We start from the raw sequence: 21,380 nt of genomic DNA on the forward strand, positions 1-21,380 counted from the left end.
TACTGGTATTGTTCGATTCCTCATTTTACGTTCTGTTACTGTGAGGATGTAGTTTATCGAGCCCTGTCCACATGATCGAGTATGCCCGACGGGCAAACGGTGATACCAGGCTACAGTAGTTAGTGAAAATGAGGGTTGGTGACGTCAGAAGCGGGAAAACTAAAGGCAGGGATCTGGCAACACTGTATGATGCCAGATCCCTGTCTGTGGTTGTCCCGCTTCCGACGTCATTAACCCTCATTCTTACAAACTATTGTGGTCTGGTATCACCGTTTGCCCGTCAGGCATGCTCGATCATGTGGACATAGCTTTAGGTAAGGTGGGGTAATGTGTAAGAGACTGCATTTAGTCCTTTTATTATAAAACCAAGTTACATTAATGAAGGAAACCAAACACGTAAAATGTGTAGTGATAATATGCTTTCATGGTAAACAGTGCATATCAACAGAGGATATTTCTCATAAAAATATACAGGCACTTTTTACTATTTACAGGCACTTCAGTATCACACTATAGTTATGAATGACTACAATTAACAAAGCACACGTAGAGAATTTCACAACTCGGTAAAAAGCAATGTAACTTCCAGTTTCTATTACAAATAAATACTCCGTCAATGAAAACTAATTTAGGCTTGTTTTCACAGACTTACAACTAATAGACACCTTACTGCTTCTCGATACACAATTCGTCTTACGATCTAAAGTAAAATTAAACCTTTGCTTTAAAATGTAATTAAAGCATCATTTTCAAAACCAAGTTAAGACAAAATGTTCTGTGAATAGTTGTCTTTGTAGTCAGGGAACCAGAGTTGAATAAAAAATAAAGATGCACAAGGAAGGAAAATAAACCACAGGAATAAAAAGCTAAAAATACTCAAGTTATGGCAGAATGAGACAATTATACTTTGTGCAAAAGAGTTGACATACCATGCACTGTGGAGTATAGGGATTTAAAATATTCAATATACATTATTTTCACATCAAGTAAATTTTCTGTTAAAACACTAATTACTATGATTTGATACTTTGTTCTTAAGCAGTCAGTTGTTTTCTATTGTAATTGCAATTTTAAAACAATTTGTAATTTTCCTAATTATACAAACCAGAGATCTTTAATAGGAGTATGATGTCGGCAAGGCTGAAAGTGCCGTTAGACCTCTAGTGAGGTAAACATAGTTGGTCGCCAAGTGATCTTCACTTGAACTTTAAAAAGGTCCTAGGTGCTCACAGGGTGGTTGGTTGGCCTAAGAAACTTAAAAGGTCTTGGGTTTGTATAGTTAAAAACATACTAATTAATTTAAAATTTGTTCCTACATGTAATAAAAGCCATCGGAACTTGAAAACTCAGGAGACGAAACTTCCCGTCTTTGGAGGAAGTGGAGTCATCTATTTCGAAGCCTTAGACGATTTGACCCGTGGGGTCTGAAGGCAAGCTGTCTATTGCGAAGAAGCATGGTCTCCACAGTATTGTCGTAATTTAAGGTGACCTATAGGTAGAACTTACTGTTACCTCTACGGTGCCTTGAACACGGGGCATGAGACATACAATCTCCTGCCATATCGTGCTTGTGCCCATGTGGCAAATGTGAACATGTTCTGGGAAAACTTGTTCGAGAGGAGAGAGACAGAGCGGCATGAGACTTCCTCTCTCGTTGCGAGCGAAAACAGGAAGTGTAAGGGAAACGCAATAGATCTCTCTAATCGTACAGACAGACGATCGGGAGGTCGGCTCGGTTTGTTCGTGTCTCGCGAGGAGATCGAACGGAAAGGCGACAAGAGCCCAGCTCCTTAATCGAACACGATTTTGGTCAATCGGAAGACTCGGAAACGTTATCGGTAACCTCCTCCTTCCTTGGAACTCTCTTGGATGAGCTCAGTGACCAAAATGTCCTGAGGCAGGAGAGAGACCAGAGTCCTGATCAGCACTAAAGCTTAGGGTTGGTTTCTTATGATTCCATTCATTGCAGCCTTTCACCGAACTCCCTTCCTGAGGGTCAGGATTTGTTGCAGCTTTGCTCCCTCGAAAACCATACAAGGGAATCGAGAGAATTTTCACATCACTGATAGACCGGTTGTCCTGTGCTTTGGTGATAACAGATGAGAGAGTTGAGGGTTTCACGTCAGTTGACGACACCTTGGCCACAGCTTGGCGACCCTCAACAGGAACCGCGTCACTAAAGGCTTCATCAGGCACCTCTTCCGCAGGGGAAACCGAAGAGGAGGAAGCAGCAGAATACTAATGGGCTTTGGCAGATGTTAATGCCTCCAGAAGTTTATCAGCAGTCCTGCCTATAGTCTCAAGTGAAGGCCACAGCTTACCCATATCCAAATCCTCATGAGGGTTGTCAATAAAAGATACAGCAGAGGGAGGGATGTATTGACCCACTAGGGGAGGACCTCACACTCTTGGATACTAGGGGACAATCTCCCTTCTCCCAATGGGTTCCCCTGAGGATCTAACCTAGGAGAAACTGCAGAGGAAACAGCCGGCTTTTTTCCCAGAGGAGAGAAATAAAAAAGCTGAAGTTACTTGGGCATGCCCTCTGATGGCAATGAACCCCTCTTAGACTACTTCTTCTTCTTTGCAAACTACACACGCTGCAAAGGAAACCACTTCCTACACTCTTAGAATGGGGATGACTGCGAGCAGTCATGCCCCCTGTAAAAACTACAAAGTCGATGGAGGTCCACCTCTGGCTTAATCGTGTAATAGCCACAACGGTGATTTTGCACACCTAGGCAAAGCCGCATGTCTGGCTTGGGGTAGATATTAATGCAGTAATCAATTACTGGAAAGAGAAAAAGAAACAAAAATTTAACCAGCCAAAAGCAGAGTACATGTGTAGGGACAGCGGCCATCAAAATCAAAATGGCCAGTTGAGATTTGCCGATGTCTCACCTAGTAAAAGTCTATTTGTATTACGTGTAAGAACAAAAGGATAAAATAGAAATGCCTTAACACCATAAAGAGAAAATCGTGGAGTCAAAAATTTTAAGCATAATGGTAATTAGTTTCTATGTGAATCTATGAAAAAGAAAGGTGTTACTTTACCCATGAGATCAAGCATAAGGTTGTAAAAACATTGGATTAATACTAAGCAAGTTATAGCCTATGCTAGTTGCCAAACAATCCAACAGTTATTAATTGCTACAACCACAAGTAAAAAAAAAATATGACAACAGCTCAAGTAGATAGATAAAATTATCTAGAAAAACTTTACATAAGTAAAGATCTTACATAACTCATAGATTCCTTATTACATTTATAGGATGTTACCTGAAACTCCAGTAATGGTTTGTACTTCATCGAACGAGCGCTTTTCAGTGCTGTAAATCTGAACTTGATGAGTACCTTCAAAGATGAAAATAGAAATACCTACACAAGTTACAAAAAACAATTAAACATTAAAAATTCAGCAATTGGGAAATCTGAGAACCAATAAAATTGTAAATAATCAGAAAATACACAACACTAGCAGAAGATTGAGTTTTACAAAATGGTAACCATAGAGAAATTCTACAAAGAATTTCTATGCAATTTAAGATAAGACGAAGATATATTACTAACCAAGTGTCAAAAACAATTGCTAATAAGATGAAAAATAGTAAAAAGAATTTTTATAACATGAAAAATAAATTACCAATAGTTATTTCAAGTTACAATCTGATGTTCTTTCATTCTACATTTTTTTTAAATGAAAAAAAGGCAGCATATTTTTTGTGATAAACAAAATCCTTGATTCATGTCTCACTATACAGTAGAATGACAGTTTATTTATATATAAAAATGCCAGTTAAATTACAGCATGTCATACTGGACAGTACCTCATTTATTAAGCCCTTATTGTCAATAAAGCCATTAACCCTTTTACCCCCAGGCTATTTGGAAATTTCCAACCCTTAACCCCCAAGGGTTATTTTTTTTCAAGCACATTTTGCAGTATATTTTTTTTAAATTGCTCTAACAGTCTTAATTTTTGTCATAGAGAGGTCAGGTTGGTCTCATTCTCTTGGAAAATGCCTGAAGTTTCTCAAAAAATTATAAAAAATATGCAAATAAATATTTAAAAGGCTTTTTTTGCAAGGATGTACCGGTACGTCCATGGGGGTAAAGGGACGAGTTTTGTGAAACGTACCAGTACGTCCTTTGGGGGTAAAAGGGTTAACAGATTTACATAGTACAGCACAGCCTCGTAAGAAGCATAAACCTGCACAAAACCTTGAATATATCATATTTTGTATAATACAATCATTTCGAGTAAAAAATCCATTTCAAAACCACAGGTAAAAATCAGAATATAAAGAAGTAATGAATTCAAGTAATGTGGTAGTTTTGAAAATCAAGTTAAGCCCAATAACTTGACTCGGTTCAAAACATCAGAACTACATGTAAAGGTTAAAGGTGTCTGGTTTCAGTTCCAGTTCCATCAGAATAGATGCTCACCAGAACGTCAGCTGGGCAAGCCCAACCCCCCACTGTGGTGCCCTACCACAGCAGTAGCCTCCCCAGTAAACAGCTTAAACTCACGGCCCTGGGCGGGGATCGATCTCTTGCCACGCGAATGCGAGGCAAACACGTTACCACTGTACTTGTCAGACAAGAATTAAACTTACAAGCTAGGTACAGAGGAACTTCATTAAATATGAAGTCAATACAGTATAAAAACATCAAAATAATATATCAGTCCCAAAAATTACAAGATATTTGTTCATAAACTAATACAATATTGATTTGTTCAATTATCTTCTACCAACCCTTAACCTGAAATTGAGGAATTAAACCTGGTTATACTATCTTTTCATTTGACTATATAAAAAACCTAAAAATCTCATCTGCATTCATTAGAAATTTATAATAAATAAATTACTGTAACATAAACCTTTTACAATACATAAAACAATTTAATTTCACAAGCCTGTGCACTGAAATATCATGTCCTTATTACAGAAAAAAAATTACCAGGGCAGATAATCACCAAGTAAAATTTACAATTGAAGTAGGAAACGGCAAAATAATTGATTTAAAAATACTTGGGAACTATAGTTTTGGTTCTAAAAGCAGACGAAACCAAACGGACTTCTCAGTTTGAATACGTCATCTATTAGAGGTAGACTACTATCTGGCAAAAAAACTCCCCAATCAATATCTTAGGTTAGAGGTTGAATGCATTTCTATGCATGTGAATGCAGTGTAACTGAGGTGGACCAGTTATTTTGACATAGCGATAAACCTTGGCTGTAATAAAAGCACCACAAGCTGGTAATATTACACAGGCTGGATTGTTTTTCTCATAAATATCTTTCTCCGAAGACAGTACAGTATTTGTATACATTTAAAATGCCCAAGCCCACATGCTCCATCAAGCTAAAACCGGGAAGGGCCAGGCGATGGCTGCTGTTGACACAGCAGGTAAAACTATAGGTTCCCCGAACCTCTCCATCCCTAGCTTACAAGGGGGGTGAGGTTGCAAACGCTACAATAAACTATCGAACTTGAGCATGTATCGAAGCCCTGTCCAACAGAACGTAAGGCAAAGACATTTCCAGTAGGCTAACACAACCAAGTACTTCAGCTAAAACTAATCGTTTTAAACAACTGTTAACCGTTACAAATGTTATACATTTATGTGAGGCATTAGTCAGTTTTAAAATTGTTTTTATGTTCAAGTGATTAAAAGAAACCTTTGTTACTAAAATATATAAATTTATTCTATTCAAGATTAAATACTTCCATTGTGTCAGTTTAATTTCCATTGTCAGTTAAGGGATGGTATTAGATGGCCTTTCTTAACAAACAAAAGTGCCGAATCATACTTGCAAGGGGACGAACTAAATTTTAGATACCAGAACTGGTTACTAAACTTAGCACAAACTTGGAAAACATGATACCGGATAATATGCACCATAAGATCAGTGTGTACAGGTATAAACAATAAATACAGTATCTTTCAACTGAAAACCAAATATGTAGCACAACATGCCAGCATCCATGTTCTTGTACAATGACCTGTATAACCGAATTCGGCTCTCTGTGTATCTCAAGGGGTAGACTAACTACTCCAGTCTTCTCTGGATTTTCCCCTGAACTAAATGTTCATTCCATTTTACGTTAAGAACTCTTGACATGGTCATCTACTATCTGAACATGCATCTTCATAAGAGGAATAATTTGCGATGCATATTCTTCATAATGTTTATCTTAAATCATAATATTGCCTTCGGTACGATACACAAAGAGACTTAGGATCATGATCACCCAGTAATAATTTTCTTGAACAACTCACACAGGAATTACTAATAAATCAAGATGACATCACTAATAACCTAAATCGCACAAAATATAGCAATCTGGAGGAGGTTATAAACAACTACTGAATGCGAGTGAGACGAAAGAACTGAAGAATACCCAAGCCGACGTTATTACCGTTGACTGCAAGATTACCTCGATACTATACTAGAGGCCAAAGCCTATTGAAAAAGAAAAAGAAAAGGAAATTTTCAGATTTTAGTGTAAAGTTCGGTATAACACCAAGCTTTGAGAGACAAGCATTATGTAAACCAGTTGAGTTAGAAATAATAAAAAGAAGAACCCCTGGAAATTTGTTTTGTATACTCAAGGAATATGAGAATGGTGAAGCTGGTCAGCATCTGGAATTCAGGTCAGGAAATAAATCCCTTGTGGACATGATAACTCAACAAATAATGGAAATCTATAATCAATTAGTCACTGGTAGGAAGTATAAAATAGCTAATGTTACCTATACTAACATCTAAACAAATAAAGAGAAGAGATGAAGTGAAACCATTTATGATAATGATTTTTATACTGTATTACCTAGAGTAGAGGGCCCCTTTTTTGTTTTTGTTTCATTTGTTGATGTCGGCTACCCCCCAAAATTGGGGGAAGTGCCTTGGTATATGTATGTATGTATTACCTAGAGTACTAAAACTAACATAGACAGATATCCTAACCACAGCTGGCAAGTTAAGATAGTTTATCATGAGGAAACAAACCATTTTTGTAAACTTCATCACACAAGCAGCTGATAAATCTATGCCTCTGACTAATGCTTGACCAACAAAACCAGTTTTCCCTACTAGAGGGTTGCTCCTGAGAACATAATACAAGAGTCACTGCCACATTCATTATGTAATAGCTGAATCGTTGATAATTCTAGGTTTCTTCCAAGATGGCAGGAGTGATAATGAAGAGAGAATCAATTCAATTAAGAGCAACCACAGCAGAAAGGTCGAACGAAAAAGCTCCACAATCAGTGAGAGAACCAAAATAGCACCAGGACTTTATCACTATGAGGGGCCTCAAATGCATTCATTTGATCTCTAGGGTGTTGGTTCGTTGCCGTATGATGAATCGCAATGAAACTTCTAGACTACTTTTCTTTAAAAAAAAAGGCCGGAAAACTTACTTATATTAAAAAAATGTCATCCTTAGCAGTAGGAGCATAATCACACTGGCATGGAGCTCTTGTGCATTTTCTTAGCCTAAAATAAATAAAGAGGAATAAGAAGGGAGAGAGAATAATGTCTAACCCCTTTGGAAATAACAGATATTATTATGTAGTTTAAATAAACAAATTAATCAAATACAGTGCTCTATGGGTTGAATAGGTTTTGCCTTCAACGATAGAAATTTAATTTAATAATTGACTAAAGTTGAAAATGTTAATTCTGATAAAATTTCCCTCACTAATTTCTTTCTAAATGTTGACATTCAATATTGGAAGAAACTCAGACAGTCACATGAAATAGCCAAACTCAACCAAGATAGGAAAATATCCAGTAAAATGTAAAACAAGGAAAAACTCCTAACTGCAAATACAGCAGTAATAAGTATGTAATTCAACGATTGCTAATTTCCAATACATGTAATGAGTGATCTAGCATTTCTACAGCATAATGTTACTGTTATTTCTAACAATTTTAACGTGATATGGTGATGATAAATAACTTATTTCTCCTGTTTAGTGAATAGAAAAAATTGAATAAATAGTGATGACACAGCATATACTTTGACAACCGTATTTTGTTCATATGAATCGATGTTTCACACAAAGATTAACATTAATTATACAGCTGTTCTCAATAACTCCAGTCTCATTTATACACAGCAGTGATAATATACACGATAAATAAGACATGATATTTAATACATAATACTTCATTGCAAATAGTCTTGCATTGTTATAAATGAATAGTGTTTACACAATGATGCCAGATAAAAAAGCCACAGTTTATGGAAAGATTCTACATTTTGTCCTACCTCTTCTGACATATTGAATACAGAAACATGCTGTAAGTTTAATAAGTCGGCCCAATTTCTTATTCTGTTGTATGCCGTGGGTTTTAGAGGTACCATTAAAGGCAGACCAACTACTCTATGGTATTCTTTATAATTTAATTCTTAAGAAGACAGAGAATCACCATGTTCATAATGATTTATCCTACTCTAATACTACCTCGGCAACGAGACAGGCTTCCTTACCCAGCAAATAATCATAGAAGTGTAAGCTTAACGGTTCCTACACTGCTATCCGGATGGACAAACACAACGCCTTCAGAAACTTCATTGAACACTTTAAGAAACTCAAAACCATTCTGTTCATTAAATGAGGAATATGCTTAAAATGAACAATTTGAAATACAGTATCTTTCATTACAAACAATTAGAATAGCACTGGATTATATTTCTACAATTTGGTCTTTATAACAAGAATATCCATTTTGATATGTAATCAAGATAATACGATTTTTCTTTCAAATCATAGATTTTAATAGCATTTATTGGGGGTAAATCCATATCAAACTGATGACCACTAAAAGATTTGATGTCAACATAAAAATACTTAGTGTGAAAGATGCTTTTCAATTTAGTTTTGACGAAAAAATTTAAAGGATTTTCCTTATCTTTAGAAACACCAAAGAAAGTTCATGACTAAAATATTCTAGTTTTCCCAAATTTTGTTGAATTCATTAATAAATTCTCTAAAAATATTAAAGTATAACCTAACCCAGCATGACTGAATGGTTTGGACTCTTATAATGTAATGGCTTGTCCCCTAACTTGGAAGTTACTCTGATAATGGATCTGGATATGTTCGGATTTTTCTCTACTGTTAATCTTACACCTCCAATCTTTAGACCAAGTGGTTGTTTACTTATACATTTTACATTTGGATGAAAAAGACTACAAACATATGTAAATGTGCAGTAAGTTTCTGTTTTTGTTCTCATTGAAAATGAAAAGATTGAATAATCTATGAAAAACCCTGTACTATAATCTTTTGGTTCTCTTCTCTTTTATTCAATTAAGTCTAATGGAGCTCTTTTCAATTCCATAAACAAATAGACTATTAACATTTAGTGAATAAGATGAAGTCTTTTCAACCCTAAGTAAAAGAATTCAGTTCACAAGACAAATTTACAATTCATATAACAGCAAATAATGATTCAAGGCACATGGAAAACTCTCTGAAAATAAAACATATATTCTTGTTTTATACAGTACATTTACCCTTTTATATCTACGGAGATCGGGAAAAACTACTCGAACGAAGGTAATTATAAGATGAAAACCCACAAACAGTGACCTGATATGTATAATCAGTGAGAAATGCACGTCCAGTGCTAAATGTTCACTTGTGAACCAATCTCTCTTGTTGCACTGGCATGGGTGTGCGATAAACACCTCGTTGCTCATTGGTCTATGTCTTGACCCTATATGAACATTGGCAAGAAAAATCCAATGCTGTATTACTAACTTTCCGCAAAAACGTTAAACAAGAGGCTGTGCCAGACAAGAATGGCTTAATCTGAAACGACATTTCTTACCACTATCCAGCTCAATTCACATTGTTTAAATCAACACTACACATTTTGAAACATTATATAATCAGATTTGTTCATAGGAGACATTCCATACAGTGTTGTATGTTGATCTATAAACTATTTCAGAAATTTCACAACACAAAATACAGTCAATTAAGGCGTCTAAAGCACCTCCTTTAAGACGGTAAATTTTTTTCATATGGTGCTAAGGAAAAATGTGTGAAAAAATAAATTGCATTTAAATCCAAGCCTTCTCAACCAACTTCAATATCATACATAATAACTCAATACATTATCTAGTCTTTACTTGCAAACACCTAACGAAAGACCCATACACAAACAATATAACAATGAAAAAATCTAAAGTGGTATACATCTGCACTGGGGTGTATGAGCTATCTGCATGAAGTTTGTTGTCTGTGTACAACCTGTTGCAATCTCGTTCTGAGATGCTTATCATAATGTATATGAATTTCAATTTAGACATATACAATGTCTATGAATATCTCCTGATGTTCATAGCACTTCAATAGTTAAACAATGAAAATGATGTTGAATAACCTTCCTAATCGGATAGTTGAATCAGTGGAACTTCAAAAGTTCAAACTTGTGGCAAATGTTTTTATGTTGAACAGGCTGACATAAGTCTTTTTATAGTTTATATTTGAAATATCTGTTTTAATGTTGTTATTGTTTTTAAAATATTTTATCTTATTTGTTCATTACTTCTTATATTGTTTATTTATTTCCTCATTTCCTTTCTGCACTGGACTATCTTTCCCTGTTGGAGCCCTTGGGCTTATAGCATCTTGCTTTTCCAACTAGGGTTGTAGCTTAGCTAGTAATAATAATAATAATAATCTACCCTAAAACTAAAACAATTCCTGTTTTCTTTTCTTGCAAGCATCCTAACCCTTCAGTGAACTACTGGGTTAATCTGGCGATAGATGGCTAACACAAAACAACCACTAATTTGAACCTTTTGTTAATAAACCAGCACCTTAAAAAAGAAGTACAGTATTAAAAGTCTACTTCACAAATATGAAAAAAGCTATTGAAGCAACAAATACAGCATACAATTACATATTGTATACTATACAGTACAGTAATACGCAACCCTAAATCGTTAATTGGTTTCAAGAGACATCGGGTAAGTCAACTTTTCACATAGGTTGGATTTTCATCCTATAAAAAGGATTTTGACAAAGGAAAAATCTATTTCTGGGCTCAACCTGTGTCGCTCCGTGAAATGCTCCTTACAACACCATTTCTAAGGTATAAATACTGCTAAATATACCAGAGAAAAAAGTTCCATGGAATACCCAGCTCGCTCACCCTAATAGGGTGTCGGTATAAGAACTGGGGCGTGTTAAAACCACTACCAGAGGTCCCTTACCAATTAGTCTTCTCCTTCCTCAACATTCCTTCCCCATATCTGTAAGAGTATTGAACACGACATAGGTCAGATTTTCAAATACAGTACAATGACATATATGTTCACGATATCTTCGGATAGTCGTTTCCGGGGGTTGGAACCCCGTGATACCTGACGGTAATTCTCTTGTAATATCAATCGCAGAAATATTATACCGTAGAAGTTGCCAGAAGGAACTTCCATCAGGACGACATGGCTATCTCGCCCAAAAATAGACTTTTCCTACGTCAACATCCCTTATATGTTCCCTACACGTATTGAACACGACGTAGGTCGATTTTTCCCCAATAAGGTGACTTGTATGTTCCCTATACAGTATTGGCGTCAATAACCTTAGATGTCAGGTTGCCAGATAACTCCTAATCAATCAATCCCTATACAGTACATGTACTGAACATGAAGAAGCATCTATGAACGTCAGATACCTGTATTAATGAGCTTCCATGTGAAGTACAATTCTGTAGAGTACAGGACTTTATCATTGTTGTACGACATAGAAACTGAAATAAGATTGCATGAAATGGCATAAAGTGGATTTTTATTTCTGTATTTAATACTTAACGATGAGCGACGTAAGGAGGGGTACACCATTACTGTATTATACTGTATCATAATACCATGAAGATATTTCCTTCTTACCAAATTGCTAAATCCAAAATAAATTAAAATCTTACAAAAATATTTCATGCTACTAATCATAATGAAATAGTTCCTACATACCTGATAAAAATAATTTCCACTGATATCTACATGCTTAGGACCATATCTTAGGAGGAACTATCGAACGAAATGGCTTTGAGCGTGGAATAAAACTGATATACAGCCATGAAGAACTTTAAAACAGGATATCTAATCGCGCAAAATGCTCGAGCATGAATGGTTTTTTAGAGAGAAAAAGCGAGATCACTTCAATCCCTTCCATAGCAATAATCAAAGTCTGCGTGAAATACAAAATCTCTTGATGAAAATTAAAAAAATGACAACCTGTGGTGACATATTGTACAAAATCTACATAGTTTAAACAGAATGGTTTTTTAGAGAGAAAAAGCGAGATCACTTCAATCCCCTTCCATAGCAATAATCAAAGTCTGTGAAATACAAAATCTCTTGATGAAAATTAAAAAATGACAACCTGTGGTGAAATATTGTACAAAATCTATATAGTTTAAACAGAATGGTTTTTTAGAGAGAAAAAGCGCGATCACTGCAATCCCTTCCATAGCAATAATCAAAGTCTGTGAAATACAAAATCTCCTGATGAAAATTTAAAAAATGACAACCTGTGGTGACATATTGTACAAAATCTTAATAGTTAAAACATTCAGCTATGAAGTGCACAACTGCCAATGCAATTCCAGTTATCGAGTAAATCTGGGCACCAGTGCATGCAATGTTTTACACCTATAATATGTATTTAAATTAAAATAAAATTATATTCAACTTGAAATTCTACATCTTTTGTCTGTACGACATCTGGTGAGCATAACGTACTATCGATCATCTTCAAGTCATGATAGACTTATGGCCTGGCAGCATCAGAAGGAGTTAGGCATCGTACATGCCCTCGACACTACAAGAAAAGGAACTTCTCTAACTGAGGAAGGCAAACCTTCACATCTCTAAAAGAAGAGGAATCATGGTAGGAATATTAACCCTTTTACCCCCAGGCTATTTGGAAATTTCCAACTCTTAACCCCCAGGGGGTTATTTTTTCTCAGCACATTTTGCAGTATATTTTTTTTAAATTGCTCTAACAGCCTTAATATTAGTCATAGAGAGGTCAGGTTGGTCTCATTCTCTTGGAAAATGCCTGAATTTTCTCAAAAAATTATCAAAAATATGAAAAAAAAAATTTTCATAGCATTTTTTTGCAAGGACGTACCGGTACGTCCATGGGGGTAAAGGGATGGCTTTTGTGAAACGTACTAGTACGTCCTTTGGGGGTAAAAGGGTTAAAACTTTTAAAGGCAAACCTTCACATTTCTAAAAGAAGAGGAATCATGGTAGGAATATTAAAAGTTTTAAAAAATACTAATCTAAAAAATATAAAATAGTCACCTTCCAAAAATCTTACTTGTAGCAGCAGTGAAAACCAGTAGTGCTAGACGAGGCATCATATAAAAATACGAAACAATGAGTCTCATTACTACAGTAAAACGAGATCTACGGTAATTGTGCAAAGACAGTACGGACTGGGATGGATGATACCAACAGCACACATGAAAAAAAATATCTTCAAACCAGAATGAATAGGAAAATCTGTCACAAAGATTTATACTATCATCATGACTATATCCTTGAGAGCGGACGATAAAATAACCAAACTTAATAACCACTCCCCGATATTCATTCGCTCAATTTATAAGGTGCGACTTTTTTTTTCTATAAAGAACACACTGGAAGAGCACCGAAATGTCTATACCTATCTGCAGGCAGCCACAAACGAAGAACTGAATAGGAGCCGAACGGTGCCAGAAATAGATTGTCTTGAAGGTGTCGCCCATCAGCCACATCAACACCATCTTACGGCTGGAAAATAAATGATGGTTGTTGATTATGAGGTCCATATTATTGACATGGCGTTTCATGCTTACGGTAAGTTTGGATTTTTGAAGATAGGAATGTAAATTTGAAGAGAAAAGTACTTTTTGGGCTAGAATACTGTACTCTTTTTAATTTAAAATATTGTTACTTGCTAAGCTACAACCCTAGTTGGAAACGCAGGATGCTTTTAAGCCCAGGGGCTCCAACAGGGAAAATAGCCCACTGAGGAAAGGAAACAAGGAAAAATAAAATATTTTAAGAACAGTAACAACATTAAAATAAATATTTTTTTATATAAACTATAAAAACTTTAAAAAAACAAGAGGAAGATAAATAAGACAGAGTAGTGTGCCCGAATGTACCATCAAGCGAGAGAACTCTAACCCAAGACAGTGGAAGACCATGGTACAGAGGTTATGGCACTACCCAAAACTAGAGAACAATGGTTTGATTTTGGAGTGTCCTCCTAGAAGAGCTGCATAGCTAAAGTCTCTTCTACCCTTACCAAGAGGAAAGGTTCATATTGACATAGAATTTTATGCTTATGGTAAGTTTGGAATTTTAAAGATGGAAATGTAAATTTAATGAGAAAAGTACTTTTAAGGCTAGAATACTATACTCTTTTTAATCTAAAATCTTATGCAACAATGCAATGGACCGAAGTAAACGAATCCGATGATCTCTATTTGGAGGATGGTCAAGGTCTAAAAATATTCTTTGTACATTAGATTAACCCTTTTACCCCCAGGCTCTTTGGAAATTTCCAACCCTTAACCCCCAAGGGGTTATTTTTTCCTCAGCACATTTTGCAGTATATTTTTTTTAAATTGCTCTAACAGCCTTAATTTTTGTCATAGAGAGGTCAGGTTGGTCTCATTCTCTTGGAAAAAGCCTGAATTTTCTCAAAAAAATATCAAAAATATGAAAAAAAAAATTTTATGGCATTTTTTTGCAAGGACGTACCGGTACGTCCATGGGGGTAAAGGGATGAGTTTTGTGAAATGTACCAGTACGTCCTTTGGGGGTAAAAGGGTTAACTATAATGTGAACTTGAAACTAAGCTCTTAGATATATATACTCATACAGTAGTTACCAGAAGCTTACTGCCTAATCAGCCCAATGATTTTCTTGTATTAATACTTGGCTTTTTCTTTCAGGGAAAAATTATCTAATTTAAATTCCATCAAAAGACAGGTTAAATAATACTGTACTAACACTAAAGTTTCAAAACAAGAAAGTCTTAAACTAATAATGGGCATATAAATGTTATTATAATATTATTATAGACTAAAATATCAAGCCAAAGGGGTACTTTAGGTTAGTACATGTTAAAATACCTATTCTATTCTATTTTTCTCTTGTTATTTTGAAGTTTTTATAGTTTACATATGAAAAATATATTTTAATGTTGTTACTGTTCTTTAAATATTTTATTTTAATTGTTCATTATGTCTCTTTTAACTTATTTATTTTCCTTTCCTTTCCTCACTGGGCTACTTTCCCTGTTGGAGCCCTTGGGCTTACAGCATCTTGCTTTTCCAACTAGGGTTACTGCTTAGTAAGCAATAATAATAATAACAATAATAATAAAAATAATAATACGATTATAAAATAAAATTCCAGTCTCTGTAAAAAATCAAGCAGCCTAGTGATATGTTCACATGTTCGCTAAACGATACAAAAGCCAAACGCTCGCTTACCTCATGCCAAACGTTGACTTAGATATAAAATTCTTATAAAATTGAGGAACTGCTAATAAGGCCTCTGTCAAGACTGATATAAACCCTACAGTCTCCACAAATACGGACGTATCGATAAAGATGAACATGAGAAGACAGCCGAATGTCGTGAAAGTCAGCATGAATTCGATATATGACTGCACGTCGGTCCATTCCCAAAAATAGTCGTAGTCAAAATCTGTACAAATGAAAAAAAAAAAGGAATATTATAAACATTTCAGAAATTTCTAAATACTGTCGTACTGTATCCCTTTTACCCCCAAAGGACGTACTGGTACGTTTCACAAAAGTCATCCCTTTACCCCCATGGACGTACCTGTACGTCCTTGCAAAAAAATGCTATAAAAATATTTTTTTTCATATTTTTGAGAATTTTTTGAGAAAATTCAGACATTTTCCAAGAGAATGAGACCAACCTGACCTCTCTATGGCAAAAATTAAGGCTGTTAGAGCAATTTTAAAAAAATATACTGCAAAATGTGCTGGGAAAAAAATAACCCCTGGGGGTTACGGGTTGGAAATTTCCAAATAGCCTGGGGGTAAAAGGGATATAAACACAACAAACTGTGCGTATACCAATAATCTAAAGAAGTATATCATACCCATTTCAAAAAGTCTAAGGCAGCGTTAACGTGTGGGATTTTGTATCACATACAGCAATAATATTTTCATTTTATTATCAGCCAGGAGTGTAATTGTAGATAAAATGGCTTATAATACAATAAACTCTTAACCCTTCTACCCCCAGGCTATTTGGAAATTTCCAACCCTTAACCCCCAGGGGGTTATTTTTTTCCCAGCACATTTTGCAGTATATTTTTTTTTTAATGCTCTAACAGCCTTAATTTTTGTCATAGAGAGGTCAGGTTGGTCTCATTCTCTTGGAAAATGTCTGAATTTTCTAAAAAAATTCTCAGAAATATGAAAAAAAAAAAAATGTATAGCATTTTTTTGCAAGGACGTACCGGTACGTCCATGGGGGTAAAGGGGTGGCTTTTGTGAAACGTACCAGTACGTCCTTTGGGGGTATAAGGGTTAAAATGCAGTACAGGTGATAGCTATTTTCTATTAAAAAACCATCTTAATAAGGCTATGATATACAAGTGATAATCTATAACAACTATACAACAGAGATTACTACCTATGGGATATTATACAGTTACCAACTCAGTGAGGTAGCAAGACCACACCATGAAATCACTGACTACAAGGTAATACAGGATATTCTCCCGTTCACTCACCTGTAAAAACATGTTCTTTATTATGAACGATTTGACCTCTGTTCTTTATAGCTACGCATAATTTTATGAGCATAATCATTGTTACATTCATAATAATGCTTTGGAAAAGTAATGGCAGCTCAAACCAATGACCAAACCTGAAATGCGAGTAATGAATTAGAACGAGATAAAATGAAGATAAACATTTCAACAGATTCTGAGACTCTGGTTTGACTGAATTTCAGATTTATAAATAGATGCAAATATATTTTAGTATTGTTTATGAAATACTAAAGGCATATTAGCTCGCAAGACTTTAATATTCAATATAACCCTTCAAAATTGAGTGGTTTTGAACTTAACATAATATGCAACATTTACATAATGTGCTTTACTTTAATATTGCCATGTATCAATCTAAACAAATATGTTTAAAATTTATCCAAAGTTCAAAAAATTGGTTTAATAAACAGAAAAAGTACAAAAATAGATTAAATATGAGTATATCACTGAATTCTTTACTGTTTATAAAAAAGTATTAAGTCTGTATGACCAATGTAACTAGGAATGTACCACTTGCATAAATATCCCCAGATGAAGGTGTTAGTAAAACACGAGTTTATCTTTGTAAATTAATCTATAACTATTTTGTAATCATTCTAATTAACTAAAAATTATGTAATTCTTACCAAAACAAAATTCGCAGCGTGTTAGCTATCAAGAGGACCAGGCACACATATAAGGAGAATCCTTCGGTGTTTTCCGAACGTTTTATGTCTAGGTATTGAGGAATATATGGCACTACTCCTCCAAACATCATGGCCAAAGCCGAAATCTGACCGAAGGCCCATCCTAGGGTCTCTGTCCAACTTTCTTCAGACATATTGCCCAACCTGGAAATAATTGAATTTATTACAAAATGAAATCAAGAATCATTAGTAGGACAGACCATCTCGGTTAAATAAAAATCAATGCTATGGTAAATGTTTCCCTGAAATTGAGTCCAGAATAAACATTGTCAAATTGGAAGAAGCAGCAGCACTATAGTTCATTTCTTTTAGCGATGCATATTTGCACTGACTCGCAGCGGTGCCCTTTTAGCTCGGAAAAGTTTTGTGATCGCTGATTGGTTGGAATTATCTCGTCAACCAATCAGCGATCCGGAAACTTTTCCGAGCTAAAAGGGCACCGCCGCGAGTTGGTGCAAATATGCATCGCTAAAAGAAATGGACTATAGGAGGGTAAGGATTGGATGTACAATATCTCTGTACTGATTTTACTTTTATGGCTTAAGACACACAAAGTAAGGTTAAGAGGGGACAAAGGAGGAAGCACACAGGGCACAACAAAACTAGGTTAGGTTACTGTATTTCTTATCACCCCACCTGGAAATATACTTTTCCAACTTAGCTTGACAAACCAAAACTTCCTTACCTAACCTGACTTACGAGCCGTTACCTACTTACCTAACGCAAGGGCTAACGACCCTTAGAAGCCTTATTCTTATCAATAGGGTTGAAAATAGGGGAATTATGGGCATGGCAGTTATCATATATATATACCCCTACATCATGAAGACTTCTTATCGTTATTAGTTATATTGACTTACATTAAATATTTCTCGTTCTCAATGGTGTTTAGCGTCGTATCAACATAATTTTCAATAAATGTATAATTAGAAAACACTAGCCGGGGTGTATGTATGATAGCGGCCACTTGCACGTATTATTATGACTAACTTAGAGTACGGCAGTGTATGGGGGGTTGCAGGGGGGCGTTAGCCTCCACGTTAGGTAAGTAGGTCAGGATGCGACTTGTAGATTAGGTTAGGGGGGGAAAGATAAGGCTAGTTGATGTCCATTTTTAATGAACACGCGAGGAACTGGCCAGTGATATACAAAGGCTCCAAATATATTTTTTTAACTTTGCTTGACAAACCAAAACTTCCTTACTTAACCTGACTTACGAGCCGTTACCTACTTACCTAACGCAAGGGCTAACGACCCCCTTAGAAGCCTTATTCTTATCAATAGGGTTGAAAATAGAGGAGTTATGGGCATGGCTGTCATCATAGATATAAACCTACCAATAGATACATAATGAACACTTCCTATCTTCATTAGTTATATTGACTTACAGTAAATATATCCTGTCCTCAATAGTATCTAGCGTAAAGTCTCGACGTAATTTTCAATGAATAGTGACCTGAAAACTATTAAGCCTGAATACAAATGCTAGCGAAATAACTGATAAGATACAGAGCAAAATATTAATTGGAAAGAAATTATTTTTTCACACACCAAGGCCTGCCTCAACAGACTTTTAGTGTCTGACGGAGGGCGAGAAATAAACCCGTAAAAGAAAGAAGAAAACACTAGCCGGGGTATATGTATGAAAGCGGCCACCTGCATGTATTATTATGACCAACTTAGAATACGTCAGTGTAAGGGGGGTCGCAGAGGGCCGTAAGCCCCGCTTTAGGTGTGTAGGTAAGGACACAGCTTGTAGGTAAGGTTATGGGGGGTAAGTTTAGGTTAGTTGATTTCCATTTTTAATCCTCATGGTTCCTGGTTCCTTATTGCTCACTCCGCAAAATAAGTTTGCGGGCACTCTATCTCTTTATAGATAGGCGCAAACCTTCTAAGCTTATTCTTATTATTGTTATTAAGTTTATATCTCCTGTGCCTTAAATAAATTAATATCATAATGAGGTTCTCAATCTTTACTTTTATTCACTTCTACCTTGAAATTAGATAGGATAACACCTTGCTATCATCAGTTTTGGCAACCTGATGGGAGGAACTGGCCGCTGATATACAAACGCTCCCACTAGCCTAAGCAAGGTCTAAACTCTGAAAAAGCATTGCAGAACTTAAAAAGTAAATATCATACCCCCTACGTGGCAAAAACTTACCGGTAAACCGATCAAAACTTCAACTGATAACTTCGACTACCAGCTAGGGGCTATAGCATTGGCCTTCCATAATAGCGGGTTATTAAACCATTCACATAATTGGGCTAAGCCCATTCACACATATAAAGAGGCTTAAAATAACTCGTATTTATGCAGAAGAAGACTTACCTATGCTAAGCTTAAAAGATCTACTAAGTTGAGCACCAATTACACAACATCGTGGGTCCGATAGATAAGAATATCTATAGAAGGTCCTTCGCTTCAACACAATCAGCTGTGCTTTGTTGACGCTGTCAAAACTTCTTCTTCTTCATTCCTTTATTTTTTTTTTTTTTTTTTTTTTTGGCGTTTTGGGCGGTCAGAATAAATCGGATTTAAATGAAAAAAAAATAGAGAAGAAATTTTACGATAACGGAAATCAATGAGGAATTAAATAAAATATGGAATTAATCCAAGATTGAAATAATAGCTCACGAGGAAAGGTAAAGCCTTAATATTTCACTTCTTCATTCATTCCTCTAATCCTCTCTCTCTCTCTCTCTCTCTTTTTTTTTGGGCGTTTTGGGCGGTCAGAACAAAGTAAACTTAAAATAATATATTTTACGATATGGGAAATCAAAGGAGAAATTGAATAAGAGATGGAATTGTCCAAGGTTGAAATAATAGCTCACGAGGAACGGTAAAGCCTTAATATTTCACTTCATTTCTTTTTTTGGCGTTTTGGGTGGCCAGAACAAAGTGAAATGAAAAAGATAATATATTTTACGATATGTGAAATCAAAGAGGAAATTAAATAAAAGATGGAATTAATCCAAGATTGAAATAATAGCTCACGAGGAACGGTAAAGCCTTAATATTTCACTTCTTCATTCCTTTTTTTTGGCGTTTTTGGGCGGTCAGAACAAAGTGAACTGAAAAAGAAAATATATTTTACGATATGGGAAATCAAAGGAGAAATCAGATAAAAGATGGAATTATCAAAGATTAAAATATTAGCTCACGAGGAACGGTAAAGCCTTAATATTTCACTTCTTCATTCCTTTTTTTGGCGTTTTGGGCAGTCAGAACAAAGTAAAATGAAAAATAAAATATATTCTACGATATGGGAAGTCAAGGAAGAAATTAAATAAAAGATGGAATTATCCAAGGTTGAAATAATAGCTCACGAGGAAAGGTAGAGCCTTAATATTTCACTTCTTCATTCCTTTTTTTGGCGTTTTGAGCGGTACGAACAAAGTGAAATGAAAATGATAATATATTTTACGATATGGGAAATTAAAGGAGAAATTAAATAAAAGATGGAATTATCCAAGGTTGAAATAATAGCTCACGAGAAAAGGTAGAGCCTTAATATTTCACTTCTTCATTCCTTTTTGGCGTTTTGGCTGGTCAGAACAAAGTGAAATGAAAAAGAAAATATATTTTACGATATGGGAAATCAAAGGAGAAATCAGATAAAAGATGGAATTATCAAAGATTAAAATATTAGCTCACGAGGAACGGTAAAGCCTTAATATTTCACTTCTTCATTCCTTTTTTTGGCGTTTTGGGCAGTCAGAACAAAGTAAAATGAAAAATAAAATATATTCTACGATATGGGAAGTCAATGAAGAAATTAAATAAAAGATGGAATTAATCCAAGATTAAAATAATAGCTCACGAGGAAACATAGAGCCTTAA

The 21,380-nt window shown here is 35.3% G+C and overlaps 1 protein-coding gene across 3 annotated transcripts; it reads right to left on the reverse strand.

Annotated features, from left to right (window-relative positions):
• Window positions 1-8,061: 8,061 nt before the first annotated feature.
• LOC137653797 (solute carrier family 66 member 2) lies at window positions 8,062-20,006 on the reverse strand. 3 transcript variants are annotated; one of them, XR_011046546.1, is made up of 6 exons: window positions 19,869-20,006; window positions 17,476-17,679; window positions 16,808-16,944; window positions 15,528-15,744; window positions 13,257-13,812; window positions 8,062-12,892 (listed from the first exon to the last, which is right to left on the reverse strand). XR_011046546.1 is itself a non-coding variant. In XM_068387450.1 (5 exons), the coding sequence occupies exons 2-5, from the start codon at window positions 17,667-17,669 to the stop codon at window positions 13,638-13,640; spliced, it is 723 nt and encodes a 240-aa protein (XP_068243551.1). In that variant the 5' UTR covers window positions 17,670-17,679; window positions 19,869-20,006; the 3' UTR covers window positions 8,062-13,637. The 3 variants fall into 3 exon arrangements, 1 of the variants encoding a protein (XP_068243551.1); XR_011046545.1 differs by having other exon boundaries at window positions 8,062-12,415; window positions 12,564-13,812; XM_068387450.1 differs by having other exon boundaries at window positions 8,062-13,812.
• Window positions 20,007-21,380: the final 1,374 nt, after the last annotated feature.

This window comes from Palaemon carinicauda, chromosome 14, assembly GCF_036898095.1.
Source record: "Palaemon carinicauda isolate YSFRI2023 chromosome 14, ASM3689809v2, whole genome shotgun sequence".
Lineage (NCBI taxonomy): Eukaryota > Metazoa > Arthropoda > Malacostraca > Decapoda > Palaemonidae > Palaemon > Palaemon carinicauda.